The sequence below is a fragment of the Balaenoptera physalus genome (assembly GCF_965194825.1).
Source record: "Balaenoptera physalus genome assembly, chromosome: 20".
Taxonomy (NCBI): domain Eukaryota; kingdom Metazoa; phylum Chordata; class Mammalia; order Artiodactyla; family Balaenopteridae; genus Balaenoptera; species Balaenoptera physalus.
In genome coordinates, this window is record NC_138901.1 from 55,800,830 (window position 1) to 55,828,807 (window position 27,978).

The 27,978-nt window shown below is 59.0% G+C and overlaps 3 protein-coding genes and 2 pseudogenes across 6 annotated transcripts; all 5 read left to right on the plus strand.

Moving 5' to 3' along the window:
* Positions 1-773: 773 nt before the first annotated feature.
* Positions 774-27,892, plus strand: LOC309649966 (uncharacterized protein SPEM3 pseudogene; annotated as a pseudogene). The gene is made up of 4 exons: positions 774-846; positions 24,157-25,145; positions 25,294-25,351; positions 25,470-27,892. The product of its transcript is annotated as an uncharacterized protein SPEM3 pseudogene (transcript).
* Positions 833-12,574, plus strand: NLGN2 (neuroligin 2). 2 transcript variants are annotated; one of them, XM_082441586.1, is made up of 8 exons: positions 833-1,010; positions 1,044-1,317; positions 4,823-4,873; positions 7,005-7,154; positions 7,328-7,513; positions 7,636-7,828; positions 8,194-8,790; positions 9,591-12,574. In XM_082441586.1, exons 1-8 carry the CDS (start codon positions 861-863, stop codon positions 10,462-10,464), a joined length of 2,475 nt encoding a protein of 824 aa, XP_082297712.1. In that variant the 5' UTR covers positions 833-860; the 3' UTR covers positions 10,465-12,574. The 2 variants fall into 2 exon arrangements, with proteins under 2 accessions (XP_082297712.1, XP_082297711.1); XM_082441585.1 differs by having other exon boundaries at positions 833-1,317.
* On the plus strand, positions 12,704-15,709 carry SPEM1 (spermatid maturation 1). The gene is made up of 3 exons (XM_082441645.1): positions 12,704-13,263; positions 13,363-13,420; positions 13,620-15,709. The coding sequence occupies exons 1-3, from the start codon at positions 13,126-13,128 to the stop codon at positions 14,342-14,344; spliced, it is 921 nt and encodes a 306-aa protein (XP_082297771.1). The 5' UTR covers positions 12,704-13,125; the 3' UTR covers positions 14,345-15,709.
* On the plus strand, positions 16,452-18,855 carry SPEM2 (SPEM family member 2). Its single transcript, XM_082441653.1, has 3 exons — positions 16,452-16,598; positions 16,753-16,810; positions 16,944-18,855. The coding sequence occupies exons 1-3, from the start codon at positions 16,461-16,463 to the stop codon at positions 18,194-18,196; spliced, it is 1,449 nt and encodes a 482-aa protein (XP_082297779.1). The 5' UTR covers positions 16,452-16,460; the 3' UTR covers positions 18,197-18,855.
* Positions 18,862-22,684, plus strand: LOC309649965 (uncharacterized protein SPEM3 pseudogene; annotated as a pseudogene). The gene is made up of 3 exons: positions 18,862-19,099; positions 19,248-19,305; positions 19,424-22,684. The product of its transcript is annotated as an uncharacterized protein SPEM3 pseudogene (transcript).
* Positions 27,893-27,978: the final 86 nt, after the last annotated feature.

The following is a 27,978-nucleotide window of genomic DNA, read 5'->3' on the forward strand; positions in this document are numbered from 1 at the left end:
CACTACACAAATCCTGCTAGAATGAGATGTTGAAGGGAGGGTAAGGTGCTGGGCTTGTGCAGTCCCAAGAAAGACCCAAGTCTGGCCTGGGGTGGGAGTTCAGTGCCATGAAATTACAGCTCAGGAGTGATTAACACGTTTAAACAAACCCACCACTTCCTGCTAATTAATGACTTGGTATTTTTATTTTCTCTTCCTTGTCTATCTCATCCCTTCCAGGGAGGTGGGAACTGGGACTCCTGAGTCCCTGAGGAGAACCTGCCTGGGAGGGATAAACAGCTGGAAGGGGAAGTACTGTACTGGGTCTGGGTAGCTGACCCTCCTTCCCCTCTGGCGGTCCTAGACATTTAACACATCTGGACCTCACCCCGGCCTCAGACTTTTCTATCTGGGTCCCTGCTGAGGGGAGGGGTGGCTGGGGTGGGGGGGGGGAGGTGCCAAGGGGCCTGAGGATGGAAGGAGGGGGGCGACTTGGTCTGAATTCCGAGCCACTAACCACCTGTCTCTTCTGTTTCCCCATTCTTGCCTGTCTGCCCCGTCCAACTTCCCTTCCCTTCTTGCACCTCTTCTCTGTATTTTTCTGTCCGTCCGTCTGTCTGTCCCTCCTCCCCGCAGGTCGGGCCTGCCTTCACCTTCTCCCACTTCCTTCCCCTTCCCCACCCCTCGCCCCCTCCATGGAGAGGAACAGACCCCTTCTCTGTCCCGTCTAACCCAGGTCCCTCCCCACCCCCCTCCTCCCTCCCTTTCCCCCACCCCCTCCTCCCTCCTGGGGCGAGGGGGGCCTCCCTCCCTCTCCCCCCCCTTCTCTCTCTCTCCGAGGGGGGGGGTCCCGGGGAGGGAGGGGGGGTCCCCCGATCAGCATGTGGCTCCTGGCGCTGTGTCTGGTGGGGCTGGCGGGGGCTCAGCGCGGGGGAGGGGGTCCCAGCGGCGGCGCCCCGGGCGGCCCGGGCCTGGGTCTCGGCAGCCTCGGGGAGGAGCGCTTCCCAGTGGTGAACACGGCCTACGGGCGAGTGCGCGGCGTGCGGCGCGAGCTCAACAACGAGATCCTGGGCCCGGTCGTGCAGTTCCTGGGCGTGCCCTACGCCACGCCCCCCCTGGGCGCCCGCCGCTTCCAGCCGCCCGAGGCCCCCGCCTCGTGGCCCGGCGTGCGCAACGCCACCACCCTGCCGCCCGCCTGCCCGCAGAACCTGCACGGGGCGCTGCCCGCCATCATGCTACCCGTGTGGTTCACCGACAACCTGGAGGCGGCCGCCACCTACGTGCAGAACCAGAGCGAGGACTGCCTGTACCTCAACCTCTACGTGCCCACCGAGGACGGTAAGGGCGCGGGCACCGGGCCGGGCCCCCGGTGGACACAGCCCACAGACGTCCATGCATACCCTCAGGCGCCGGCACGCCCCGAGCCGGGAGCTGGGCCTTCGCTGGGGCAGTGAGGGGCAGTGCGTCCCTGCGGGCTCTGCGTGCCCTCCCAGGGTGGTACGGGTCCCTGCCAGGCAGTCCCAGGAACGAATCCCACAGTCAGCCCAGAAGCTCTTTGTGCGCCCAGAGAGCCGATGGCGAGGGCAGCAGGCACTAGGCTGGGCCTACCCACCCCCTGCCCACAGAGGCACACACAGAGGGGACACTGAGGGCGATCAGGTGGTGGAGGCACCCATCATCAGCTGCCTAGACAGCCACTCCGGCTCTGCCGCATCTCCTGCGCCCAGGCCTGGGCTTGTCCCCAGCCACTACCCACTTGAGCTGCACCTCCACCTCAAGGACAGCAAAGACTCCTTCTCCCCAGGCCAGCATGGGCAGACGTCCTTCTGTCACATGCAGGGCCCCTCACCTGCGCTGAGTGCCTCTTCCCCAGGATGCTCTGTCCCCTGATCCCTATACACTCCTGAAGGATCAGGGAAGCTCCTTGCCAAGGGCCCCTCCACTCACAGCACAGCCCGCCCATCCGCAGCAGAACGCCTTCCGCGGGGCTCTGAGCTGGCTCTTCTTGACAATGAACTCTCTAGTTCACTACAGCACTGCTCAGAGTCGCCAGCAGCAGTTCCCCACCAGCCAGCCTTCAGCACATCGAGACCAACCAGAGTCAGTACCTTCCAGCAGCCCACGGCAGAGGGTAATCAGCAGGCCTGCAGCCACCCCGACAGACCATCCTCACAAAGAGCCCCCACTTTATCCTTCCTACTCCCCGTGTCACAACTCCAAAACACCCGACACACACAGAGACCATCCACTCTGATAACACCCGCCACAGGCCATTTTCCAACAACTTTACATATAGGCTTGGTACCCAGGAACCCCACTGTACACCCTACACACCCAACACCCGCACATCATGAACTCAAGTCCCACTACAAGACCAGGAATTTCAAATACTCAACACTCAGGTCATGTACCCAACCGACCGGCACACTGACCTTGTGCTCTAGAATCCCACGTATCAAAATTCCCAGCACTTTCACACAGCATGGACGCCAACACTTGTCTGGAATTGTGTACCCTGTCACCCATATAGACCTGTGCTCCCCAGTATCTCTGGGTATAGATCATGTACCCTAGTAACACCCATACACAGACCTTTACCCCAGTAACCCTGCAGCTGGATCATGTGCTCCAACAGGCTACTCACACCACAGTCCCCTACGTTCTCAACACCTCTCAGACATCACTTACCCCAACTCCTGCCTAGAGGTCATCAGTATCATACCTCAGGCTGTGACAGCACAGGTGGCAACCCTACACCCTACTCACACATCAAGTACTCCAACACCTCGTTCCCTGCACCCAGAGGACATGCCAATCACAGAACACCTCATGCACCTCAACACCATCACTACCCCTCCCCGTATAAGCCACGCCCCCTAGCCACCCATACACACAATGCACAGAAGTTTCTACTCCAATCCTGTTCAGATTCCAAGCACTCTGATAGACCACTTACCCCAATACATTCCACACATCCTCCCCAATATCCCAACACCCTCTGCCTCAGAGCCGTCCACTCTACCTTCCCTTGCCCTCTCATGGACCACCTACCCCAGCGCCCTCCTACCAGTGAATCATTCACCCCAGTGCCTCCAATAGGCCACCCATCTCAATGCTCTCCACTCGTGGACTCTCCACCCACATCTTCAGGTAGAAAGCTGTCTCGCCTGCAACGCCCCACTCAGTGGGCTATTGGCTCGTCACCCCTCATGTGAAACATTCACCCAGCACTTCCCACTAATGGACTGTCCACCCCAACACCTCCACACAAATTTCCCACCCTGCCCCCACCCCACCCATGCCCACACCTTCTGTATTTTTAACCATCGCTTATTGCAGACCTGCTTGGGGCTTGACACATTCAGGTGATCTCACTGAATCTTCACACTAGCTCTGGGAGGAAGAGGTTGACTCAGGCACACACACACACACACACACACACACACACACACACTCATACACACTCACATACCCGCACACTTAACATTCTCACGCGCACATATGCCCTGCTGACTTCATCCCCATCCCCATCCCTATCCTGTCAGAGAAGAACAGGCCCTGATCCTAATGGGTCCCCTTGGGGCCATCACCACCATCTGGGAGAAGCCTTGCAGAGGCTGGCCTCAGCCTTACTGACCCATCCCTCTGCATGCTGGTCCCCAGGCCACTGAGGAGAAATTGATCAGCCTGGGGGAACCCCTCAGGCCTCTGGGTTCCAGCTCTCCCTTGACTAATCCCCCAATCTGAAAGAAGCCTAGAGCCAAACTCTGAGCCCAGTCTGGGGCCTTTCCTTGACAGGGGGCACACTTTGTGCCTCCCTGCACCTCCTGGCACCTTATGTGTCGGGCTGGCTCAGGGCACTGTGTTTCCTATTCCCTATTTGTGGACTGAACCCCCAATTGGGGAGGGGGGCTTTTGGCATTAGAGCAGGGGTTGGTGGGGGGCTGGCGCCCCTGGTGGGGAGTTTACCATTTGTGGGGGAGGAGAGCAGGCCTGGGTAAGGGATGAGGTTGGGGAGGGGGGTCAGAGGGAAGAGGTGGAGTGGAGGGCAAGACCTGATGACCCCTTTCCCTGCTTCACCCCACACTGGGGAGATGGGGTGAGAAGTCAGGCTTGTGAGTGCGGATGGAAGAGAAATGCTGGCTGGTGAGAGGCTGGGATGTGGGCAGGCATCCCTCGCTGACCACCCCCCCTCTGGCCAGTGGAGAGCTGACGGCTTCCAGGGGCTGTGAGCTGTGGGGACGGGCTGCCCCAGCCCCATCCTACCCTCTGCCCGCCAGATTGGTCCAGAGGGAAGCAGAGTCCTTTCTGCTGGAACCCCTCCTCTCTACAGCCTGGGGGAGCGGGCAGGTGCTTGGCTGGTCCTGAAGAGGGCCTGCGTGAGTGGTGGCGCCCCCCGCCCCGGGTGGGGCACAGCTGGCCTTGGGCTCCCAGGCTCCCTGGTTGGCTTCCCCTCCCCTCCCACCCACCCCACCTCTAACACCGTTTCATTTCCAGCAATTAGCAAACACTTGGACAAGCCAAATCCTTTCCAGCCAAATCAATATGTCTTAAGACAGGCCTCAGCCCACTCAGGCACCCCACCCCCCCAAAACCAGCCTTTTCTTTGGGGCATGACTTTTTCCGGGGAGGGGAACAAAATTTGGGTTGTAGAAACGTTTTTCTCTTTTCTTGGTTTCTTTTTCTTGCAAACAAATTTTGCTTTTTTTGGCTTATTTTTTCTGCCCCTCACCCTCCCCTTTTCTGCTTTCTCTCCTCCCCTCCCCATCCACCACCTCCCCTCGACCCCCATCTTTCCCCACAAAATTGTCCTTTTTTCTCTGTTTTGTGTTCCCGGTCTTAGGTCCGCTCACAAAAAAACGTGACGAGGCGACGCTCAATCCGCCAGACACAGGTAGATTTAAAAATCCCGCTGCTGCATGTGGTTGCTGATAAGAGGAAGTTCTCGGCCCTGCCCCTAACTAAATGCCCTCACAGCCCTCAAGGCCCCTCAGTCGTTTTCCCAACTAAAAACGAAAAAGAAAAGAAAAGAAAAATTTGTAATAATTGGAAAAAAGAATTATGAAAACTTCAAACGAAATTTGAACAATGTTGGACCCACTAGAAAACCGGCAAGAAAAGCTTAAACATGGCGAAAATAAAGTGCAAAAAGAAATTGGAATGTCAGAAAAAAAACAAAAACCAAAAAACGCCAAAGAATTGGATAAAATGTTTAGCTTGACAGACATTTGGACTGTTTTGAAACTTGTGAAATATAACATTTGAAAAAACAATTTTAATTTGGAGCAAAATAACACTTGAAAAAAACAAATTTAAGTTGGCAAATTGATGACACAATTGAAACAGCAGAAACCTGCTACAGTTTCCAAAAAAAAGCCTGTCCGATGCAGAAAACGCACATTTGAAGCAAATTAAAGAATTTGGACATTTTTGAAAACAGGGCCCAATATCTTGAAGTTTCACCACAAAATTTTGAAAAAGTGCAAAGCACTTTTTTCTTTTTTTCTTTTTTTCCAAAAATGGATCTTTTTGGTTTCTTGTTTTTTTGGTTTTTTTTTTCTTTTCTTGTTGAATCTGCCCCGAGAGCTTCTTGTTTTTTGGTTGTTGTTTTTTCTTTCTTTCTTCTTTCTTGATCCTGTTTTTTGTTGTTGGTTTTGAATTCTTGTCGCCCCAGCCCCCCTTCCTGCTCCTTCCCTTTCTGACTCCCCCTCCCCCCTCGCTGGGAGTGGAGGTGCTGGGTGGGCAGGAGCGGGGAGGAGTGAGGACATTTAGGACAGGACCTCGGAGGGAAGGAGACCAGCCTGAACTGTTGGAAGACCACTGGAGGATCAGGAACAAAGGGAAGAATAGGATTTGGGGAGGACACAGAGAGGGCACTGCCCACCTAGGAGCTCCTGGCCAAAGTCAGGTGGAAGGAGGTGTCAGAGAAGGTCCTAAGAGACAGGAGGCAGGAAGCTGTCTGGGGGGGTGGAGGGGAGTGTCTCAGTGACCTGTTGGTTGACCTTCTGCCAGGAGGGAAGTCTCTAGTGGGATGAGGGAGGCGGGCAGAGGCACTGGGGACCAGCTGTGGAGGCCCAGGCCTGGATCTTATTTGCCGAGTGCCCAGGCTGGTCAGAGATTGCAGGTGTCAAGAAAGAGAAGGGCCTGGAGGCCAGGGGTGATGCCAGCACGGGCACTGTGGCTGCATCGTGGAGGAGCTGCAGGGGCAGGGACCCTGGCAAGCCCTCTCAGACTCCCACCCTCTTCCGGAATTAGTTACCCCTCAGTCCGGTCTGTAGTGCCTCAAGAGCCTTCTACATATGGGAGTGATCATGGGATCCTTTGGGGACATGGCAAGAGAGGGGTCCAGAACTCAGGACTTAGGCCAGTTTGGGGGGTCCGAGACTAGAGCTGCACCCTGGCTTCATTAAGCAGACTCTTTCCCACCCTGCAGCCTCCTGCCACAGTAATTAGGCTGGGGGTTGCCATGGTAACTGGGGAGGTGACCTAGAAAGGAATTAGGGCGGGGAGGAGACCAAGCCCCCAGGGACCCTAGGGCCTGGCACCCCCTCACCCACAGACCAGGCTACCATGTGGAGCTGAGGCCCAAGGCCTGAGTCGAAGGAAACGCCAGGACCCTCCCAGGATCTCTAGCTCTAGTGACAGCCTTGGGAGCTCGCTCTTCTTAGGAGCAGGAAGGAGATTTGCTGTGTGTATGTGGGGAGGGGTTCCCCTGGGTCCAGCAGATGCCCTGAGGAGGGCCAGCCCCCACCCCTGCCTCTGCTAGGCTTCTTGGAAGGTCTGCCAGGCATGTGGAGAAGTGCTGTGGGGCACACCGGCAGGAGGTGGGGAGGGATCTTCTGCCAGGGCTAGCTGGGGAGGGAGGGAGGGGAATCCGGTCTTGCCCCCCAGGGATGGGAGTGACATGTCCCCTGAGCTCCGGGCTGGAACTCGGCAGGCCTGGGAGCTGGGCGGTGCTGCTTCTGGTCTGACTGTGTCCTTGTCCCCCATCTCCCGGCCCACCCACCCGCCCCCTCCCCACGCAGATATCCGGGACTCCGGGAAGAAGCCGGTGATGCTGTTTCTGCATGGCGGCTCCTACATGGAGGGCACCGGGAACATGTTCGATGGCTCTGTCCTGGCCGCCTACGGCAACGTCATTGTAGCCACACTCAACTACCGGCTTGGGGTGCTCGGTGAGGGTGGGCAGCCAACTCTAGGGGCTGGAGTCTGGGAGGAGGGCCTGCCGGCAGGGTTCCTCTAAACCCAGCAGAAGCAGAATGGCTTCTGGGCTGGACTGAGCTGCCCAGCAAGAGGGCAAGGGTGCTGTGACACCCCCAGGAAGCCCCCTTTCTTCCTCTACCCCCAGGTTTTCTCAGCACTGGGGACCAGGCTGCAAAAGGCAACTATGGGCTCCTGGACCAGATCCAGGCCCTGCGGTGGCTCAGTGAGAACATTGCCCACTTTGGGGGCGACCCCGAGCGCATCACCATCTTCGGATCTGGGGCAGGGGCCTCCTGTGTCAACCTTCTGATCCTCTCCCACCATTCAGAAGGTACCAGCCACCTCCTCAGCCTGTCCCTCCTGTCCCCTTTCCCACACCCCCGACCCCACCAGGTCCCCCTTCTCCTCCATCAGGCTGATACAGCCCAGCCTAAAGCCTGCCTGTCCCACCAGGGCTGTTCCAGAAGGCCATCGCCCAGAGTGGCACTGCCATTTCTAGCTGGTCTGTCAACTACCAGCCGCTCAAGTACACGCGGCTGCTGGCGGCCAAGGTGGGCTGTGACCGGGAGGACAGCGCCGAGGCCGTGGAGTGTCTGCGCCGGAAGCCTTCTCGGGAGCTGGTGGACCAGGACGTGCAGCCCGCCCGGTATGGGGGTGGGAGAGGGCCAGGTCCAGGCCTCCATTCTCCTTGCTGGTTCCAAGGAGGTTGAGGGTGAGAGGTGCCCGCAGGCCACAGGCATGCCATTTAGCCAGGAGAGGTGGGCTTCAAGCCCCTCCTGGGGCCCTGCCTTCTCCCAGGAGCCTTCCCTAAGCGGAGGTGCCTAAACAGAGCCAGTGTGCATGGAGCTCCGTGAAGTGCTTGAGGGAGGACTTCCCGTGCGGCCAAGTACCCTGAAGGGCTCAGAAGGTTTTAACTAGGGGAGAGGGGTCTTCTGAGCAGAGGACTCAGCAGGCTGTGAGCTGAGAGCAGGCCGGTGAACAGGTGATGCGACCTTGACCCCTTCTCCCCAGCTACCATATCGCCTTTGGGCCCGTGGTGGACGGTGACGTAGTCCCCGATGACCCTGAGATCCTCATGCAGCAGGGAGAATTCCTCAACTACGACATGCTCATCGGTGTCAACCAGGGAGAGGGCCTCAAGTTCGTGGAAGACTCAGCAGAGAGCGAGGACGGCGTGTCCGCCAGCGCCTTCGACTTCACTGTCTCCAACTTTGTGGACAACCTGTATGGCTACCCAGAGGGCAAGGATGTGCTGCGGGAGACCATCAAGTTTATGTACACGGACTGGGCTGACAGGGACAATGGCGAGATGCGGCGCAAGACCCTGCTGGCGCTCTTTACCGACCACCAGTGGGTGGCACCGGCTGTGGCCACCGCCAAGTTGCACGCTGACTACCAGTCCCCTGTCTACTTTTACACCTTCTACCACCACTGCCAGGCTGAGGGCCGGCCCGAGTGGGCAGACGCAGCGCACGGGGACGAGCTACCCTACGTCTTTGGTGTGCCCATGGTGGGCGCCACCGACCTCTTCCCCTGCAACTTCTCCAAGAATGATGTCATGCTCAGTGCCGTGGTCATGACCTACTGGACCAACTTCGCCAAGACTGGGTGAGGGCCAGAGGGGCTGGGTTGGGCATCCCTGCAGGTCAGGGCACACACCCTCTCCATCCTCAGCCCCTTCTCTCCCTCTCCTTCACACGGCCATCATTCCTCCATCAAGGCACTCTTGCCTTCTCGACTCAGACACCTGCCGGACAGCTCCTCTGTGTGTGTTGGAGATTCAGAAGAGTTGGACAGAGAGGTCCCTGTCTTTTCTGGGGGGCGGGCTCACTTGGTGCCTTTGGCTCCGTGTCTGTCTCTCCTTCCCTCCCTTGCCCACCCAGATCTCTCCTTCTTCTCCCAGAGCTCGGCCCTCTGTCTGAGTGCTCCCATCTGTGTATCTGAGTGTGTGTGAGGGTTTGTGTCTGTCTGTCTATTGCTGTCTCTGCCTCTCTCTCTTGAAATCCATTGATATCTCTGCTTGCTTTGATCTGGTTACCCTGTACTCTCTAGTTTCCCCCTGGCTGTCTCTCATGTCCTTTTGTGTCTCTGTTTCCATATGTCTCTATCTCATTCAGTCTCAGACTCTGCCTCTGTCACTGGTGGTCTGTCTCTGCCCTCTCTGCCCCTCTGTCCTCATCTCAGACTGTCTCTGGCAGTCTGGCTTCATCCCTATTTGTCTGTCTGTCCGTCCGTCTCTGGCAATTTCTCTGTCTCTTTGTATCCATCTCTGTCTCTCTTCCCGTCTCCCCAGCTCTCTGCATCTCTGTCCGTCTCTCTCCCCATTCCTCCCATAGCACGCCCCCACCCCCGCCTTTCATGGGAGCCTCACCCTTACTCCTCCTTTCCCTGCCCCCCTGTGTCCACAGCGACCCCAACCAGCCGGTGCCACAGGACACCAAGTTCATCCACACCAAGCCCAACCGCTTCGAGGAGGTGGTGTGGAGCAAGTTCAACAGCAAGGAGAAGCAGTACCTGCACATCGGCTTGAAGCCGCGCGTGCGCGACAACTACCGCGCCAACAAGGTGGCCTTCTGGCTGGAGCTCGTGCCGCACCTGCACAACCTGCACACGGAGCTCTTCACCACCACCACGCGCCTCCCCCCCTACGCCACGCGCTGGCCGCCGCGCCCGCCCCCTGGTGCCCCAGGCACTCGCCGCCCACCGCCTCCGGCCACCCTGCCGCCAGAGCCCGAGCCTGAGCCGGGCCCCCGGGCCTACGACCGCTTCCCCGGGGACTCCCGAGACTACTCCACGGAGCTCAGCGTCACCGTGGCCGTGGGCGCCTCCCTCCTCTTCCTCAACATCCTCGCCTTCGCCGCCCTCTACTACAAGCGGGACCGGCGGCAAGAGCTGCGGTGCAGGCGGCTCAGCCCCCCCGGCGGCTCAGGCTCCGGCGTGCCCGGTGGGGGCCCCCTGCTCCCTGCGGCCGGCCGTGAGCTGCCACCCGAGGAGGAGCTGGTGTCGCTGCAGCTGAAGCGGGGTGGGGGTGTCGGGGCGGACCCTGCGGAGGCCCTGCGCCCCGCCTGCCCGCCTGACTACACCCTGGCCCTGCGCCGGGCGCCGGACGATGTGCCTCTCTTGGCCCCCGGGGCCCTGACCCTGCTGCCCAGCGGCCTGGGGCCACCCCCTCCCCCGCCGCCCCCCTCCCTCCATCCCTTTGGGCCCTTCCCCCCGCCTCCCCCCACCGCTACCAGCCACAACAACACACTCCCCCATCCCCACTCCACCACTCGGGTATAGGGGGCAGCTCGGGGAGGCCCCCCTCCCCGGCCCTCCCGGCCCACTCAGAAGGCAGGGAGGAGGACTTGGCGACAGGCTTTTGTCGTGTGGGGCTGTCACACGTCGAGGAGCTTTAGGTGGACATGGGTTTCCTCGCCGGGATGTGTGCGCTTCTCCTGCACGGAGTGGCCCGTTCTCTTCTCCGGACCTGGGCCTTTGAACAACTGGGGGGGTGTTTTTTCTCCTCCGTCGTCTGGACACCCGTCTTCGGTGTGTGGAGACGTGGAAGTATTTTCCCACGTGGAGGTGTGCTTTCTCACGAGGGGGTGTGTTTTCCCATGTGCAGGGTGAGGTTTTTTTTTGCCGCCCTGGACACATGTTGGCTCCCTCAAAGAATTTCTGCGGGGATTTGTGCCCCAGAATCCTGTTCCCTCATGCCTTCTCCCACCTCCTCCCTCCTCCCACCCCCTGGAGACCCTGGAAGTGGTGTGTTCACAAACAGCGACCCTTGGCCACCGGACGACGCAGGGTGGTGCCTGGGAAGTAGCGAGGAAATCACAGCCCCCCTGCCCTGCCCCCAGCCGTCCCGCCCCGGCGAAGCATGTGTATCCCCCGTGGCACAAGGGAGGTGAAGCACGGGTCTCCCCGGGCAGGCCTCGCCTTCCACAGATGACAGACACACATTCCCTGCCGCGGGGAAGGGAGGAGATCCTGCATCCCTGTGCTGCCTGGGAACTTGTCTTCCCCTGGGTCCAGGATGCATTTCTGAGTGGAAACATGTTCTTGCATGTGGATCTATGTTTTCCCATGCAGACGGCCCCTTTCTCTCCAGCACTTCCCTGCATTTTAGGGCCTCAGGCCCAGCACTTAACTTCTCACACAGCCGGTGTGAAAGGACTTCAAACTGACAGAAGCTGAGGGGGAGGGACAAACCCTGAGGAGATGAGCAGACCCTAAGCTCTGCCCTTCCTTCCCCTCGAGTTCGGGGGGTGGGGGGCTGCGTGGCACCTGCCACCTGCCACCCACAGAGGCCGTGCATGTTTGACCACAGCCCGCACCGCGGTCTGAGGGCAGCCCTTCTTCCCTCCGTCCTCAGACCGTCGCTCATCCGTGCCAAACGGGTGAGGTGGGTTTGAGGGGCGAAGACCCCCCGAAACGTGCCAAGGATTCCTCAGTCCTGGGCCAGGGCAGGTAGGATACAGGAGAGGGGGAGGTGGCAGCTAAAGGGGTCCCACCTGCGTCCCTCTTCTCACCATGTCTCATCCCTCCCTCTCTGCCCCTGTTTTCCCTCCCCCCTTCACTGTCCCCCTCTGAAGCCATCCCTTCCTGGTCTCAAACCAGCTTCTCCCCTCAGCTGCCCACTCCCTCCTTTGACCTGCCCCCTCGTCCCTGGGCCACCAGGGCTGAAGGAAAGGAGCAGTGGAGGGGGGAGGGGAGGAGAGCAGGGGAGAAAGGCTTTCCCGGACAGGTTGGGGGAGAGAACGGGGTCAGCTGTACTGAGGAACAGATGGAGGGGGCAGTGGGGGACGGCGCTGGGGCAGACACCAGCAGGAAGAATTTGATTTGAAGGGATGTGTGTAAGGTGACTGCCCAAAGAGAAACGGTTTGGGCCTCTGGGGAAAGGAACAATGTCGGGAAGGGTTTCAAGGGACACCAGACGAGAAGGAGCCAATCCTTGTCTGCTGGCATTTTGTGGGTCCATTAGTGCCAAATTTGAATGGGGGGGGTGGAGTGCTGTCTTCCACTGACACCCAAATCCAGAATCCCTGGTCTTGGCTCCCCAGAACTTTGCCTCCTGACTGTCCCTTCTGCCCCCACCTCCACCCATGGAAACTTAGTTCTTTTCCCACCCCTTCCCCTGCCTGGTCTAGCTCCTTTCCAAACAGCCCTGCCCTCTAAATGCTAGGGACCTGGGCCCTGAACCCTGTAGACAGATGCCCCCCAAACTGGGGCATGGGAGGGGGGCTGGGGGACCCCATGATTCAGCCACGGACTCCAACGCCCAGCCCCTGTCCCCAGAACAACTCCTTGACAATCCCATGTCCCCACCCCAACCCTTCGCGGCTCTGTACACATTTTTAAACCTGGCAAAAGATGAAGAGAATATTGTAAATATAAAAGTTTAACTGTTGGTTTTGCCTGCTGTTATGTTGGGAGGTAGGGGTGGGGCTCTAAAGAAACAAACCCTGGAGAAGTGACTCTGCCAGTGAGGGAGGAGGAGGGGGTCCGAGCCCACAGCCCTTTCCAGTGAACAGCTCTGAGGTCAGAGAGAAAGGGGGAGTGGGTGCTGGGGTGAGGTGGTCATTGGTAATGGGGTTGTTTGGGGAGTTAAGATCAGGACCAGTGTCTGTGCAGAGGTCAGAGCCTGGCGTAGAGGACCAGGCAGGGGCTGATGGGGACAGACACCGAACAGGCCAGAGGGCCTATGGGCTGGTGCAGGTGGCTGGCTACAGGAGAGACACGCAAGGTGAAGGGTTTGGCCTCTGCTAAGCCCTGGCCCAGGCTGGAGGGTCAAACACAGGCCCAGGACTCTCCCTCTTGGCACATTGTGAGGGAGAGCCCCACATCATTGTGACCCGCTTACCCCCAGGAGCCTCTGGGACAGGAAGGCGGCCGGTGGCACTGTGGGCACAGTGGGCTGGGGGCCTAGGAGCTCCGGTGGCCCTAGGGACTCCCACGGCCATGGCTGAGCGGCCCTGGCCCCAGTGGGCCTCGTGTCACAGCCCCAGCACCAACAACTGCCAGGACCTGGGCAACTCCATCCTGTTGCTACTGGGCCTCATCATCTGCGTTCACATTGGCATCAATACGGTGACACTGGTCAGGGTGGGGCCGGGTGGGAGGGTGCTGGCAGGATGGCTGGGGGGCAGGCCGGGTGGCTGGGGCCTGCCTGGGGTCACTGTGTCCTCCCCCACCTAGGTCTGGCGCAGACTCCGTGGCTTCTTACACCACGTGTTTCGTGTTATTTGTGAGAAAGGTAAGTGGAGGATGGGGAGGTTGGGGAATAGGAAAGGCAGAAACCAGGTGTTCTAGCCCTGACCCTAAGCGGGCCCCTTCCCCTCCCGCTCTCCCCGCTCAGACACCATAACTATGCAGCTTCTCTTCCTGCACCCTGCCTCTCCATCCCTGGAGGAGCCAGGCTCCCCACCAGCCTCTCACCTGTCCCCGATCCACAGAAGCTTCTAAGTTATGCTCACCTGGGAAGCAGACCCAGCCCCCGAAGCAGAGCGCCCCTGCAGTCCGCCTTCGGTGCACCATGGACCCTGTGAAAATGACTGTGTCCCCCCCACCCACTCGCCGCCGTCGCCGTCGAGACCCTTCAGCATGCCGCGCCCACCGCCCTATAGCCTGGGCCACTGACACTGACAGCGATGACGAGAAGCCCCCACGTCAGCAGACAACAATCTGCTCCCACAACTGGGATTGCCCCAGGGACTGGGAAGGCCTTCAGTCCACCCAGGGGTTCTGGACTCCCTGGGCCCAGGATGCTGTGGAGCCGCCTACCCAGACCATCCGCTTCCAGCAAACTGTAGAGGGAAGGCCGCTCAGAAGTGAGATGCAGTCAGAGCTGGGCCTAGAGGCCTACGTGTACCCTGTGAACCCCCCGCCCCACAGCCCTCAGGCCCTGAGCCACAGGAACAGTGGAGGGGGGCCCCAGGCAGAAGAGGAGCAGTGCTCGCCAGCCCAGCCACCCATCCTGGGCCCGGCCCACGTCCCAGACATCCCCCGGCGCCACTCCTCAGGCCGCGTAGCCTATAATGCCAGAGACGTGAGGCGGCGGCTGCGGGAGCTGACCAGGGAGTTGGAGGCCCTGTCCCACTGTTACCCCCCGGTCTCTGGATCCAGCACGGCTGAGGGGACGGGAAAGGCCTGGGTATACCGTTCCCTGAGAGAGAGGTGACTGGGAGAAGAATAAAAAGAAGAGAGGAGGTGGTTTGTGGTGGTGTGGGGGGTGCCAGGGCCCACACAGCACCCAGAAGCCTGGTTGCTAAGGAAATGATCTCCCTGGCAACAGGGCCTAGAGAGCCCTGAGGACCCTCATCAACCTCTTGGCCTCACCAGGCCCTGTCCTCAGCCCTTTCCCAAGCCCTTCTTGGTTCCAAGGCTCCCACCTGCCTCTACTCTGTTCTTTAGTGCCCAGGGAAGCCCCCCAAATCCCATTCCAGATCCCCAGGCAGTACTGCACTTGAGTGGAGACCCTCATCCCCATGGCCTCAGTCTCTCAGAGGTCCGGCTCCTAGCAGAGCCCAGGTTTAGGCTGCAACTACAGGTGAGGTGTGGTCCCTCTGAAGCCCTGGTTTCTTTGGGGAGGGATGGCTGAGAGTGAGGGTACCCAGGCCCTCACAGTTCCCCAGTCAGAACCTGAAGCTTCTGTACACTCAAGAAGGCTTGGAGCGGAGGATAAAATATTGAGGACACTCGCAAGGGCTGCCTCCACACAGCCCTCTGTGACCTCACTCCTCTGATTAGCACTTCCATGTCACAAATGAGGAGACTGAGGCTCAGAGACGCCAAGTGACTTATTCGTGGTCACACGGACACCAAGGATCAACTTCATGGCCTCAGACACTCCGTCCCCCTGCTCCCACAGGTAGATTCCCATTGCTACTGAGTCAGCCTGGCCCATCAGAGTCTCCTCCCACCTTCCTCAGTTTCCCATGTAAACTCATCAGAATATTGCATCCACTGGACAGCAGGGAAACCCAGGCCCTACCTACTTCTAGACGGTTGAGATCACACACACGCACACAACTTGGGAACAAGGAGCCAGGTCGAAGGGACTAGACCTCACCTTCCATACCAGATGGGTTCCTGGAATGTGAACAGATAGGCCTTTTATGAATCACCCTGCTTCTCTGTTCATTTTCATTTGACTAACGTTATTGATCATTTTAAGCTGATTCCATTAAGTGGGTCTATATTGAGCACCTGCTATGTGTTTGGAGTCTTAATGGAAAATGCCCACTGGCTGTTTCTGTTTCTTTCTTTCTTTTTTTTCTTTTTGGCCATGTAGTGTGGTTTGCAGGATCTTAGTTCGCCAACCAGGGATTGAACCGGGGCCCTCAGCAATGAAAGCACGGAGTCCTAATCACTGAACCTCCCGGGAACTCCCTGTTCCTCTATATCTGTTGAGATGTTCATTGTGCAAACAAAATGACTTGAGGTTCCCCCGGTACCAGTTTCACAGACCCCAGCAATGAACCCGGTTTATAATAGTAGATTCCTTTTGTCATATCAACAATTACATCTATTTTGTGCTTTGTGACTTTCATGTGGTTTTCTTAAGACAGCAGCTAACCGTTTTTCAACTCGGAGGGTTGGCTCAGTGGGAGGGCAGTTGGTTAGGAAGGAGAGAAACCATGGTTGGGGTTGGTCTCTGGCAAAGGTGGCAAACCCTTGCTCTGAAGCGAAGGGGCCAGTGGGCTCAGTGACCACCAACACCTAAGGCTGCAACCCCTGGCCAGGAAGGGGTGGGTACGGTGGGTGCTAGAGGGGTTATGACTGGGAAATGGGCAGGACAAGGAGGGGATGGTGCAGTGGGGCGACCCCAGAGGGGACTCTTACTGTCACTCATCCATCTAGTCACCCTTGCTGCTGGCCCCAAGCAGGCGTCGGTGGGGAATCCCAACAGGCTACATAAGCTGCCATAATGTCTCGAACAATGAAATGGAGGAAATCCTTTATGCATGATTCAGTCCCTATGAAGACTGTCTCTCATCTGTAACAACCATGTTTGCAAATCAAGTTAAGCATGGCCCCATGGAGACAGAAGGACAGACTGAACTCTGGGGACTAAGCTGCATGTAGTGGGAGCCGAGGGCAGAGATGACCACATAAAGGGCCAGCTGAGTGGATGAAAGATTGGCCACCTCCGCATTGTGACTCCCTGCTACGTGCCTCATTATGACCATGCTCCCTCACCTGTTGGTGGGTGACCCCAGGTCCTGGCATGAGTGCAGTGTGGGTCAGGGCCGGTGGGGGGGGGGCGGCCCAGGTGGCCCTAGGATCCCCCCACCATGGAAAACCAGCTCTGGTATGACAACCTGGGGTGCTGCCATCAATACCAAGAAAGTACCCAGAATGTGGAGGACTTCCTACTCCTGCTACTGGGCCTTGTCATTCTTGTCAACATTGGGATCAACATGGCAGCTATGGTCAGCGATGGTTGGGGACCACCAGTAGGGGTGAAGAGGGCTGAGGGTGGGAACCAGCTGCAGCCTGCACCTCCGTCTGCAGGAACGGTCTTGGCTGGGACGGGGGTGAGGGTAGAGAGCCTGGCCTTCATTTTCACACACTCCCCACCCCCAGATATGGCATGGGCTCCAGAATGCCTTAGAAAAGACCATCTATTGGATTAATCAGAAAAGTAAGTACGGAAGACCGGTAGGGGGCACCCCGCCCCCACCATTCCCAGGGCCCTAGAAACCCAGGCCCCCAGGTTCCCAACCCTGAACTCTTCTGACAGTTGCCCTGCCCTCACGGACTCTCGCCTCCCCCAGATGAAATCTCGCAGGCTTGTGAAAGTTCCCCCAAATATCCTCCAGCCAAGGCCCGAGACGTCCACATCCACTGCACCCTGGACCCTGTGGAAGTGAAAATGGCCCGGCCCACTTGCTACTCCTCGTCCTCCTACCATCATCTCCACAACCGTAGCCGCAGCTGCAGCCGCCGCCCCTGCAGCCACCAGCGAAGACTGAAGAACCGCAGACAATTCCCCTACAGCCGCTCAGTCTTCCATAGGCTGCATCGCAGCCACAGGATGTCACAGCTGCGGCTGATGCCCTCCTTTGATCGGGAGGACCCGGACTCCTACCTGGAGGAGGAGGATGACCTTTCCTTCCCACAACCCAAGTACCCGCGGGGGTGCTGGGGAGGGCTCTACCAGCGGATGGGCCTGCCCTCCAACGTGGGCCTCTGGGGCCGCCAGGGTGGGATCCTGGCCAGCCTGCCACCACCCTGTCTCTACCTGTCGCCCGAGCCGCGCCGCATGCCCAAGCGTGTGGAGGCCAAGTCCGAGCTAAGGCTGCAGTCCCTCGGGGCCCCCTGCTCACCATCCCGCATCTGGGGCAACGTGGAGGCTGACCAGTGGCCCTCGTCTCCACCACCTCCCCAACGGCTGCCCCCTAACCCCTCGTGGGTCCCTGGGGGGCACAGCACTTACCCCTCAAGGGGCCAGCTCCCGTATGACTCCTGGAATCAGCGGCGGAGTGGTCTGGAAGGCTCTGAGCCTCCATCCACTCTGGAGCCTCGGGGCTGCCGGCCCGAAGCCCGGCAGCGCAACTCCCCCCAAGCCCACAGACGGAGCCTCCCCAGCTGTGCTCACAGCCAGCCCAACGGCAGCCCGCACCCCTCCACGGAACACTTGAACTATTCCCGGGATCCCCACGAGGTACGGCGCCGGGCGGAAGAATGGGCCGAGATGCCGCCCGTGCGGCGCCCTCTGACCACCTCCGCCTCCCTCACGGTGCTGGCCGAGGCCTCGTACCGGCGGGCCCCGGCTCCCAGCTCAGCGCTGCTCGTCCGCTCCTCCCAGCCCCTGCCCGACGTCCAGGCTACCGAGCACCTTCCGCCCCGGCCCACCTTCATGCCACTCAGCCGGAACCCGGGGGGCAATGCCAGCTACCAGGTGTATGACAGCCTGGAGCTGAAGCGGCAAGTGCAGGAGAGCCGAGCGCGGGCCAACTCGCTGCCGCCTTCCACCTCGGCCTCGAGGCCCCCTCTGCACGGGAGCCAGACTGGGAAAATGAACTGAGCAGCAGCAAACGGGGGCGGGGGCGGGGGGCGGCAGGGCATGGCGAGAGGAATAAAGAGCGCCAGAGTCCAGGAAACATTGGTGGTCTGTGGCTTGGAAGCGCCACTCCTTCTGCCAGCCTGGGTCCCTGCCCTTGGCTTCCTGCAATAAGAAGCCAGTGTCCCCTTCTGGGCCTGAGGGTCCCCTTGGTTTAGTGGCCACAGTCCTGCCAGCAGGTCCCTCCTGGTCCTATACCATGCACTAAGTAGATCTGCAGCTGCAGACTCCAAACCACTGGTCTCTGGGCACCTCCTCTGTGTCTCAGCTGTCCCTGTCCCCAGAGAGCCTCATACAAGAAGCTGCTTCCAAACTGGGAGGTTCCACATCTGGGCAGGTCCAGCTCCACGCCCAGTGAAGGGCATGAAGAAGGCTGAGGCTCTGGACTCCAGCCAGGCCTTCCCCAGGGCTCTGAGGCCAAGGTCTTCCTAGTCTCAGGAGGGGCCAAGAGATGGAATGTGTCATTTGAACAAGTGAGCCAGAGGGTGGTGAGTGAATGATTGACCACTCGAGGGGAGGTGGGCCGGCCTCCGGGCCCTGTTTGACTGTCCAGGCTCAGCTTACCTGACCCTGGTTACCAGCGAATGCCACCCTGGGCCCTCCTTTTCCTCCCCCTCCCTCATTGTGACCCCAACCACCTGCCCCATTATGACCCAGTCCTTCTCCCCCTCTGGCTCCCAGTGAGTATGTGGAGGCCAGGGGGCCCAGGCAGTCCTGGGACCCGCGGCCATGGGTGAGCAAACCCACTACCGAGCCCAGCCGTGCTCTGGCACCAACCCCAGGAAATGCCAGGACCTAGGAGACTCAATTCTTCTGATCCTGGGCAGCTTCATCTTGCTCAACGTGGGGATCAACGTGGTGACTCTGGTCAGGGCAGGATCAGGGCAGTGGGGTTGGGGGAGCCCTGGGGTCTTGAAGGGGCTGAGGTGGGAGGGCTGCTGGGGTGTGGCCGGACAAGGGTTGGATTTCAGGGCTCACCCTGCTCCCGGCCTCCCCCCTCCCCTGCTTCCCTCAGCTCTGGAGGCATCTGAAGAGCTCCTTGCGGACACTCTTCCATCACGTTTTCCCCAAAGGTGAGTGGGCGCCAGCGTGGGCTCAGGGGACGTGGGCCTGTCCCCTTTCTTCTATCCCTGCCTCGATTCTCAGCCCCTCAGGAACCCAGGCCCTGTCCCATCTCGCCTTTCCCCGCAGACAAGCAAGCCAGCTGTGTAGGCAGCCATCGCATGTGCCTGCGCAGCTCCGTGGATCCCAACAACCTGTGCTCAAGAGTTTCTTCCCGCTTCCGCCATCGCCCAAGCTTCCTGCTCGGGCACCCAAACCACCTTGACTCCTGGATACCAGTCACAAAACATAAGAAGGCTTCTGGGTGCTGCTGGATGCCGCCTCAGTGTGGACGGGCTGGGGCTCCCATGGAGGCTCCACGGGGACTGTGGAAGGAGGGGGTAGTGGGAGCTGGCGAGGCCCCTCCGGTCACAGCCTTAAAGTCCCGAGCCACCTTTTACTCCAGGCAAGAGACATCTTCCACGCTCCGCAGGATGAGCAAGGTGGACGTGCTTCCACTCCGCCTGCCCCAAGAGAGCAAGACGAAGACCCCAGACTATGACCCAGCCCAGGCCCCAGCCCGGGCCCAGACCCGCCCCCCAGTTCAGCCCCCTGCGCATGCTCCTGCCAAGGCCCAGACCCTCTCCTCAGCCCACCCGCCTGAGCACACCCCCCCCCAGGCCGAGACCTGCTCCCGAGGCCACGCCCATGAGCACACTTCCGCCCAGGCCCAGGCCTTCTGCCCAGTGGACCCCACTGGGCGCACACCTGCCAAGGCCCAGAACTTCTCCTCAACCCAGCCCTCTGAGCACGCCCCACCTCAGGCCCAGACTTGCTCCACGTTCCACCCCCCTGAGCACACCACCCCCCAGGCCCAGACCCCCTCCCCAGCCCTCACCCCTGAGCGCAGCCCTGCCCAGGTCCATGGCCCTGAGCATCCCTCAGCCCATACCCCAGCCCAGGCCCAAGCCCAGGCCCCCTCCAATGCCTCAGCCCAGTCCCTGGGCCACACTTCTGTCTGCACCCTGACCCATGCTCATCTGACCTATACCCATGCCAACACTCTGGTCCCTCCCCCACCTTCGGCCCCAGTCCCTCCCCCAACTTCTGCCCCTGCTACTACTCCTGCCCTAGCCCCTACACCAGCCCCTGTCCCGATCTCTGCCACAACCTCTGTCCCAGTGCTGGTCATGGCCCTGACGACCACTCCAGTCCCTTCCACCACCCCTACCCCCATCCTAGCTTCTATTCCCTCTACCTTGTCTGCCTTCAGCCAAGGCCTCTCCTCCGGCCAGGTGGTCTACGATGCCCGCAGGGTAAAGCAGAACGTGGTCCATGTGTGTCCCCCTCAGAACTCTGGGTACTCCAGAAAGGACTTGGGTACCGTCTCCAGGCCCCAAGAGGGGCATGGTCTGGTGAGCTCTGGTACAGCTGAGCAAACACTGAAGCAATGTAGTGGGGACAGTGCCAAGCCCTCCACAGGATCCATACTGGGTTACCTGGAGTTGGGGAATATGGAATGGAAGACCTCAAATGATGCCAAAGGCAAATTTGTGCAGTCCAAGACCTTCCCTTACTGCAGCTTCCATCCTTGCAGTTCTGAGAAGAGAAACACGGACCCCCAGGCTCCAGTCTACCCCAAATTCCTGGTGTACTCCAAGGATGCTGCACCTTCTCAACCTTGCTTCCATTCTCCAACCAGTGCCCAGAGCTCACCATGCGCCATGCCTCCACCATGCACTCTTTCTCTGCCTCTTGTTTCTCCCGGATCCTTTGTCCTTCATCAACACAGCAACCACCAGAAGCCCTCCGCCTTAATACAACCCCCCACCTTTCCCCCAACCTCCAAGTCTCCTCCGTCTGTCCTCTCTTCCCAGGGCCCCATCCCTCCCCAGTTAGCCACGACGTCCCAAACCCCAAACCAGCCCCAACCCCCTGAACTTCGTGAGACTCTAGACCTCAACCAAGGCTCTGTCCTCCAAAGGACCCCAGGCCCTGCAAACGAGAGTAGACTTTGCAGAAACCCAGGCCTTACCCCAAATCCAGGCCTCCACAAGAACCCTCTAGGAACTGACTCTGTCCAAGCTTTGGGCCCACATCAGACCCGAAAGTTATTTAGATCTGAGGCAGTTCCTCGAAAGGAGGATGCAGGGCAGCACATACCATGGACTTCTGTCCCACCCAGTCAGAACTCCTGCTCTCCCAAGGCTCAGTTGACCTACAATGACCTGCAAACCTTCTCAGAGGTACCTGTGCTGATTGAGCTGCAATCATCCTCCCGGCGAGCAGGCAGCCAAGACTGGGTGTACCACCCCATGGATACAGTTCCTCCAGCCTGCCAGAGCTATCGCCAGATGTCTACGCCTCCCAAGACCAGCTGGAAGCCCTACTGTCCTGGGTCAGGCACCCGGCTAGGGCATGTGGTCTTTGACGCCCGCCAGAGACAGTTCAGAGCGGGCAGGGACAAATGCGAAGCTCTGTCTCCCAGGCGCCTTCACCGAGAGACATCCAACAACTCACCGGAGACCATCAAGGAGTGGGGATATCAGGGGACAGATATGCATGAGGAATAAAGAGACAAGAGAAGTGTTCTGTGGTTGTGTGAGGACATCCACCCCAGCCCCATCCCACAGGGCCTGATGAGGACCTAAACTATCCCTGCTTTCCCTCCATCGCTGCCTAGCTAAATCCGTTATCCCCAAGGCCCTAGAGCTGCATTGTCAATTACAGTAGCCACTAGCCAAATATGCCTATTAGAATATAAATTAGTTAAACTTAAGGAAAAGTAATTCTGTTAAAAATTAAGTGAAAAAGTTAAAAATTCTCTTCCTCAGGGAACAGAATTTCCCTGGCGTCCAATTCTGTTCCCTGGTGGTCCAGTTGTTGGGACTTGGCGCTTTCACTGCTGTGGCCGGGGTTCAATCCCTGGTCGGGGAACTCAGTCCCTGCAAGCTTCATGGCTTGGCCAAAAAAAGAAAAAAATTCTGTTCCTCAGTGTCATGATCTTCTAAGTGCTCAGTAGTCACATGGAGCTAGCGGATACTGTATTGGACAGCACAGATTTAGAACGTTTCCATCATCATGGAAAATGCTATTGGAGAGCAGTGCTTTAGAGTTTAGAGCAATTTTCCTTTCCCTGTCACCCACCCCCAGCATCTTAAAGCTCCCCCAGAGCCCAGAGAACTTAGTTCTTTTTAGGGTGGCTCAGAAGCCACCCTCTGGGGAGGAGGTAAGATGTAGGCATGGACACCCAACGCCTGATTTCCCCAGACTGTGAGAAAGAGCCCAGGCTTCAGTTTTCCTGATCTGGTCTCTTGGGTCACGACCAGAGGTATGCAAACTTGCCTCCCCCGTTCTGGGCTGTGTTTGGGGCTCGTGGTTACTGAGGGAGAAGACCTCTCTTGGTCAGTGACTAGGAAACCTTGTGTTTGAGGCTCCCCAAATTGAGCCTTGGATTCTGACGGTCCCCTCCTTCATAGGCCTCTAATATTTTCCAGGTGTCTCCACTTAATTTTCTTGCCCATGGACTTAGGCCTAGTTCACTGTGGAGACAGACCCCTGGGAAAAAGGAATGTAAGAATTCCTGGTGGGGCTTCCCTGGTGGCACAGTGGTTGGGAATCTGCCTGCCGGTGCAGGGGACACGGGTTCGAGCCCTGGTCCGGGAAGATCCCACATGCCGCGGAACAGCTAAGCCCGTGTGCCACAAATACTGAGCCTGTGCTCTAGAGCCCATGAGCCACAACTGCTGAAGCCCGTGTGCCTAGGGCCCGTGCTCTGCCACAAGAGAAGCCACCGCAATGAGAGGCCCGCGCCCCGCAGCCAGGCGTAGCCCCCACCCGCTGCAACTAGAGAAAGCCCGCGTGCAGCAACGAAGACCCAATGCAGCCAAAAATAAATAAATAAATTAAGAAAAAAAAAAAAAAAAAAAAAGAATTCCTGGTCCAGCATGCATTGGTCTAATCTGTGAGCGTGTCCCTGGTGTCCTATCTTTCTGTCCTATTATTCTGGCTCCTAGTTTCAGCCTGGACTTAAGCTGTGTCCATGATAGCACTGGCCGCTGAAAGCAATTTCCTTCCCCTCATAATTTTTCATTGCCCTGCCCTAGCCCAGCTGGAGTTTCCTCTGGACTTGATTTTCAGTCCTGATAACTCTTCTGTATACACACATAAGCTGCGAGATGGCAAAGTGTTTTCCCTGCCACCACTTGTGTGTCTGAGGTGGGCAACACTAATATGTCCCTTCCCTGAGTCAGATGTCCATCCCTGGGTCACTACAGGCACACTATCGGTGTGTTCTTGTCTAACATTACCACCACCGATTCCAAGGAGATACGTCCCAGCGGGAGAGCCCATTTCCAACACCTCTCTGGCTCAGCTCTGCCCTTGGACAAGTCATGTGCAACCTTTCTAGGCTTGCAGTCTCACCTCTAAAATGAAGTTATAATTGCATGCAAGAACCCTTCTAGATTTAAATGACCAGGGCTCCTCTACTCCCAAGTGAGAGGTAGAGTCCCCTATTTCTCCGCATGCCCTAGTGTATGTCCCTCATTATTATTGTTTGCTATTCAGATCCATCCTATTAGGCCTCTGGTCTAACCCCAAGGAGTTCGGCGCCGGGCGGCCGAATGGGCCGAGATGCTGTCCGTTCGGCGCCCTCTGACCACCTCCGCCTCCCTCACGGTGCTGGCCGAGGCCTCGTACCGGCGGGCCCCGGCTCCCAGCTCAGCGCTGCTCGTCCGCTCCTCCCAGTCCCTGCCCGACGTCCAGGCTACCGAGCACCTTCCGCCCCGGCCCACCTTCATGCCACTCAGCCGGAACCCGGGGGGCAATGCCAGCTACCAGGTGTATGACAGCCTGGAGCTGAAGCGGCAAGTGCAGGAGAGCCGAGCGCGGGCCAACTCGCTGCCGCCTTCCACCTCGGCCTCGAGGCCCCCTCTGCACGGGAGCCAGACTGGGAAAAATGAACTGAGCAGCAGCAAACGGGGGCGGGGGCGGGGGGCGGCAGGGCATGGCGAGAGGAATAAAGAGCGCCAGAGTCCAGGAAACATTGGTGGTCTGTGGCTTGGAAGCGCCACTCCTTCTGCCAGCCTGGGTCCCTGCCCTTGGCTTCCTGCAATAAGAAGCCAGTGTCCCCTTCTGGGCCTGAGGGTCCCCTTGGTTTAGTGGCCACAGTCCTGCCAGCAAGCCCCTCCTGGTCCTATACCATGCACTAAGTAGATCTGCAGCTGCAGACTCCAAACCACTGGTCTCTGGGCACCTCCTCTGTGTCTCAGCTGTCCCTGTCCCCAGAGAGCCTCATACAAGAAGCTGCTTCCAAACTGGGAGGTTCCACATCTGGGCAGGTCCAGCTCCACGCCCAGTGAAGGGCATGAAGAAGGCTGAGGCTCTGGACTCCAGCCAGGCCTTCCCCAGGGCTCTGAGGCCAAGGTCTTCCTAGTCTCAGGAGGGGCCAAGAGATGGAATGTGTCATTTGAACAAGTGAGCCAGAGGGTGGTGAGTGAATGATTGACCACTCGAGGGGAGGTGGGCCGGCCTCCGGGCCCTGTTTGACTGTCCAGGCTCAGCTTACCTGACCCTGGTTACCAGCGAATGCCACCCTGGGCCCTCCTTTTCCTCCCCCTCCCTCATTGTGACCCCAACCACCTGCCCCATTATGACCCAGTCCTTCTCCCCCTCTGGCTCCCAGTGAGTATGTGGAGGCCAGGGGGCCCAGGCAGTCCTGGGACCCGCGGCCATGGGTGAGCAAACCCACTACCGAGCCCAGCCGTGCTCTGGCACCAACCCCAGGAAATGCCAGGACCTAGGAGACTCAATTCTTCTGATCCTGGGCAGCTTCATCTTGCTCAACGTGGGGATCAACGTGGTGACTCTGGTCAGGGCAGGATCAGGGCAGTGGGGTTGGGGGAGCCCTGGGGTCTTGAAGGGGCTGAGGTGGGAGGGCTGCTGGGGTGTGGCCGGACAAGGGTTGGATTTCAGGGCTCACCCTGCTCCCGGCCTCCCCCCTCCCCTGCTTCCCTCAGCTCTGGAGGCATCTGAAGAGCTCCTTGCGGACACTCTTCCATCACGTTTTCCCCAAAGGTGAGTGGGCGCCAGCGTGGGCTCAGGGGACGTGGGCCTGTCCCCTTTCTTCTATCCCTGCCTCGATTCTCAGCCCCTCAGGAACCCAGGCCCTGTCCCATCTCGCCTTTCCCCGCAGACAAGCAAGCCAGCTGTGTAGGCAGCCATCGCATGTGCCTGCGCAGCTCCGTGGATCCCAACAACCTGTGCTCAAGAGTTTCTTCCCGCTTCCGCCATCGCCCAAGCTTCCTGCTCGGGCACCCAAACCACCTTGACTCCTGGATACCAGTCACAAAACATAAGAAGGCTTCTGGGTGCTGCTGGATGCCGCCTCAGTGTGGACGGGCTGGGGCTCCCATGGAGGCTCCACGGGGACTGTGGAAGGAGGGGGTAGTGGGAGCTGGCGAGGCCCCTCCGGTCACAGCCTTAAAGTCCCGAGCCACCTTTTACTCCAGGCAAGAGACATCTTCCACGCTCCGCAGGATGAGCAAGGTGGACGTGCTTCCACTCCGCCTGCCCCAAGAGAGCAAGACGAAGACCCCAGACTATGACCCAGCCCAGGCCCCAGCCCGGGCCCAGACCCGCCCCCCAGTTCAGCCCCCTGCGCATGCTCCTGCCAAGGCCCAGACCCTCTCCTCAGCCCACCCGCCTGAGCACACCCCCCCCCAGGCCGAGACCTGCTCCCGAGGCCACGCCCATGAGCACACTTCCGCCCAGGCCCAGGCCTTCTGCCCAGTGGACCCCACTGGGCGCACACCTGCCAAGGCCCAGAACTTCTCCTCAACCCAGCCCTCTGAGCACGCCCCACCTCAGGCCCAGACTTGCTCCACGTTCCACCCCCCTGAGCACACCACCCCCCAGGCCCAGACCCCCTCCCCAGCCCTCACCCCTGAGCACAGCCCTGCCCAGGTCCATGGCCCTGAGCATCCCTCAGCCCATACCCCAGCCCAGGCCCAAGCCCAGGCCCCCTCAAATGCCTCAGCCCAGTCCCTGGGCCACACTTCTGTCTGCACCCTGACCCATGCTCATCTGACCTATACCCATGCCAACACTCTGGTCCCTCCCCCACCTTCGGCCCCAGTCCCTCCCCCAACTTCTGCCCCTGCTACTACTCCTGCCCTAGCCCCTACACCAGCCCCTGTCCCGATCTCTGCCACAACCTCTGTCCCAGTGCTGGTCATGGCCCTGACGACCACTCCAGTCCCTTCCACCACCCCTACCCCCATCCTAGCTTCTATTCCCTCTACCTTGTCTGCCTTCAGCCAAGGCCTCTCCTCCGGCCAGGTGGTCTACGATGCCCGCAGGGTAAAGCAGAACGTGGTCCATGTGTGTCCCCCTCAGAACTCTGGGTACTCCAGAAAGGACTTGGGTACCGTCTCCAGGCCCCAAGAGGGGCATGGTCTGGTGAGCTCTGGTACAGCTGAGCAAACACTGAAGCAATGTAGTGGGGACAGTGCCAAGCCCTCCACAGGATCCATACTGGGTTACCTGGAGTTGGGGAATATGGAATGGAAGACCTCAAATGATGCCAAAGACAAATTTGTGCAGTCCAAGACCTTCCCTTACTGCAGCTTCCATCCTTGCAGTTCTGAGAAGAGAAACACGGACCCCCAGGCTCCAGTCTACCCCAAATTCCTGGTGTACTCCAAGGATGCTGCACCTTCTCAACCTTGCTTCCATTCTCCAACCAGTGCCCAGAGCTCACCATGCGCCATGCCTCCACCATGCACTCTTTCTCTGCCTCTTGTTTCTCCCGGATCCTTTGTCCTTCATCAACACAGCAACCACCAGAAGCCCTCCGCCTTAATACAACCCCCCACCTTTCCCCCAACCTCCAAGTCTCCTCCGTCTGTCCTCTCTTCCCAGGGCCCCATCCCTCCCCAGTTAGCCACGACGTCCCAAACCCCAAACCAGCCCCAACCCCCTGAACTTCGTGAGACTCTAGACCTCAACCAAGGCTCTGTCCTCCAAAGGACCCCAGGCCCTGCAAACGAGAGTAGACTTTGCAGAAACCCAGGCCTTACCCCAAATCCAGGCCTCCACAAGAACCCTCTAGGAACTGACTCTGTCCAAGCTTTGGGCCCACATCAGACCCGAAAGTTATTTAGATCTGAGGCAGTTCCTCGAAAGGAGGATGCAGGGCAGCACATACCATGGACTTCTGTCCCACCCAGTCAGAACTCCTGCTCTCCCAAGGCTCAGGTGACCTACAATGACCTGCAAACCTTCTCAGAGGTACCTGTGCTGATTGAGCTGCAATCATCCTCCCGGCGAGCAGGCAGCCAAGACTGGGTGTACCACCCCATGGATACAGTTCCTCCAGCCTGCCAGAGCTATCGCCAGATGTCTACGCCTCCCAAGACCAGCTGGAAGCCCTACTGTCCTGGGTCAGGCACCCGGCTAGGGCATGTGGTCTTTGACGCCCGCCAGAGACAGTTCAGAGCGGGCAGGGACAAATGCGAAGCTCTGTCTCCCAGGCGCCTTCACCGAGAGACATTCAACAACTCACCGGAGACCATCAAGGAGTGGGGATATCAGGGGACAGATATGCATGAGGAATAAAGAGACAAGAGAAGTGTTCTGTGGTTGTGTGAGGACATCCACCCCAGCCCCATCCCACAGGGCCTGATGAGGACCTAAACTATCCC

Excerpts from the sequence above, each read along its gene's own strand:
- NLGN2 (XM_082441585.1), top strand. The coding sequence starts at position 861 with ATGTGGCTCCTGGCGCTGTGTCTGGTGGGGCTGGCGGGGGCTCAGCGC. Across the intron at positions 4,874-7,004 it reads GCTCAATCCGCCAGACACAG|ATATCCGGGACTCCGGGAAG; the intron begins GTAGATTTAAAA and ends CTCCCCACGCAG. Across the intron at positions 7,155-7,327 it reads CTACCGGCTTGGGGTGCTCG|GTTTTCTCAGCACTGGGGAC; the intron begins GTGAGGGTGGGC and ends CTCTACCCCCAG.
- SPEM1 (XM_082441645.1), top strand. The coding sequence starts at position 13,126 with ATGGCTGAGCGGCCCTGGCCCCAGTGGGCCTCGTGTCACAGCCCCAGC. Across the intron at positions 13,264-13,362 it reads GCATCAATACGGTGACACTG|GTCTGGCGCAGACTCCGTGG; the intron begins GTCAGGGTGGGG and ends TCCCCCACCTAG. Across the intron at positions 13,421-13,619 it reads TCGTGTTATTTGTGAGAAAG|AAGCTTCTAAGTTATGCTCA; the intron begins GTAAGTGGAGGA and ends CCCGATCCACAG.
- SPEM2 (XM_082441653.1), top strand. The coding sequence starts at position 16,461 with ATGGAAAACCAGCTCTGGTATGACAACCTGGGGTGCTGCCATCAATAC. Across the intron at positions 16,599-16,752 it reads GGATCAACATGGCAGCTATG|ATATGGCATGGGCTCCAGAA; the intron begins GTCAGCGATGGT and ends CCCCACCCCCAG. Across the intron at positions 16,811-16,943 it reads CTATTGGATTAATCAGAAAA|ATGAAATCTCGCAGGCTTGT; the intron begins GTAAGTACGGAA and ends CGCCTCCCCCAG.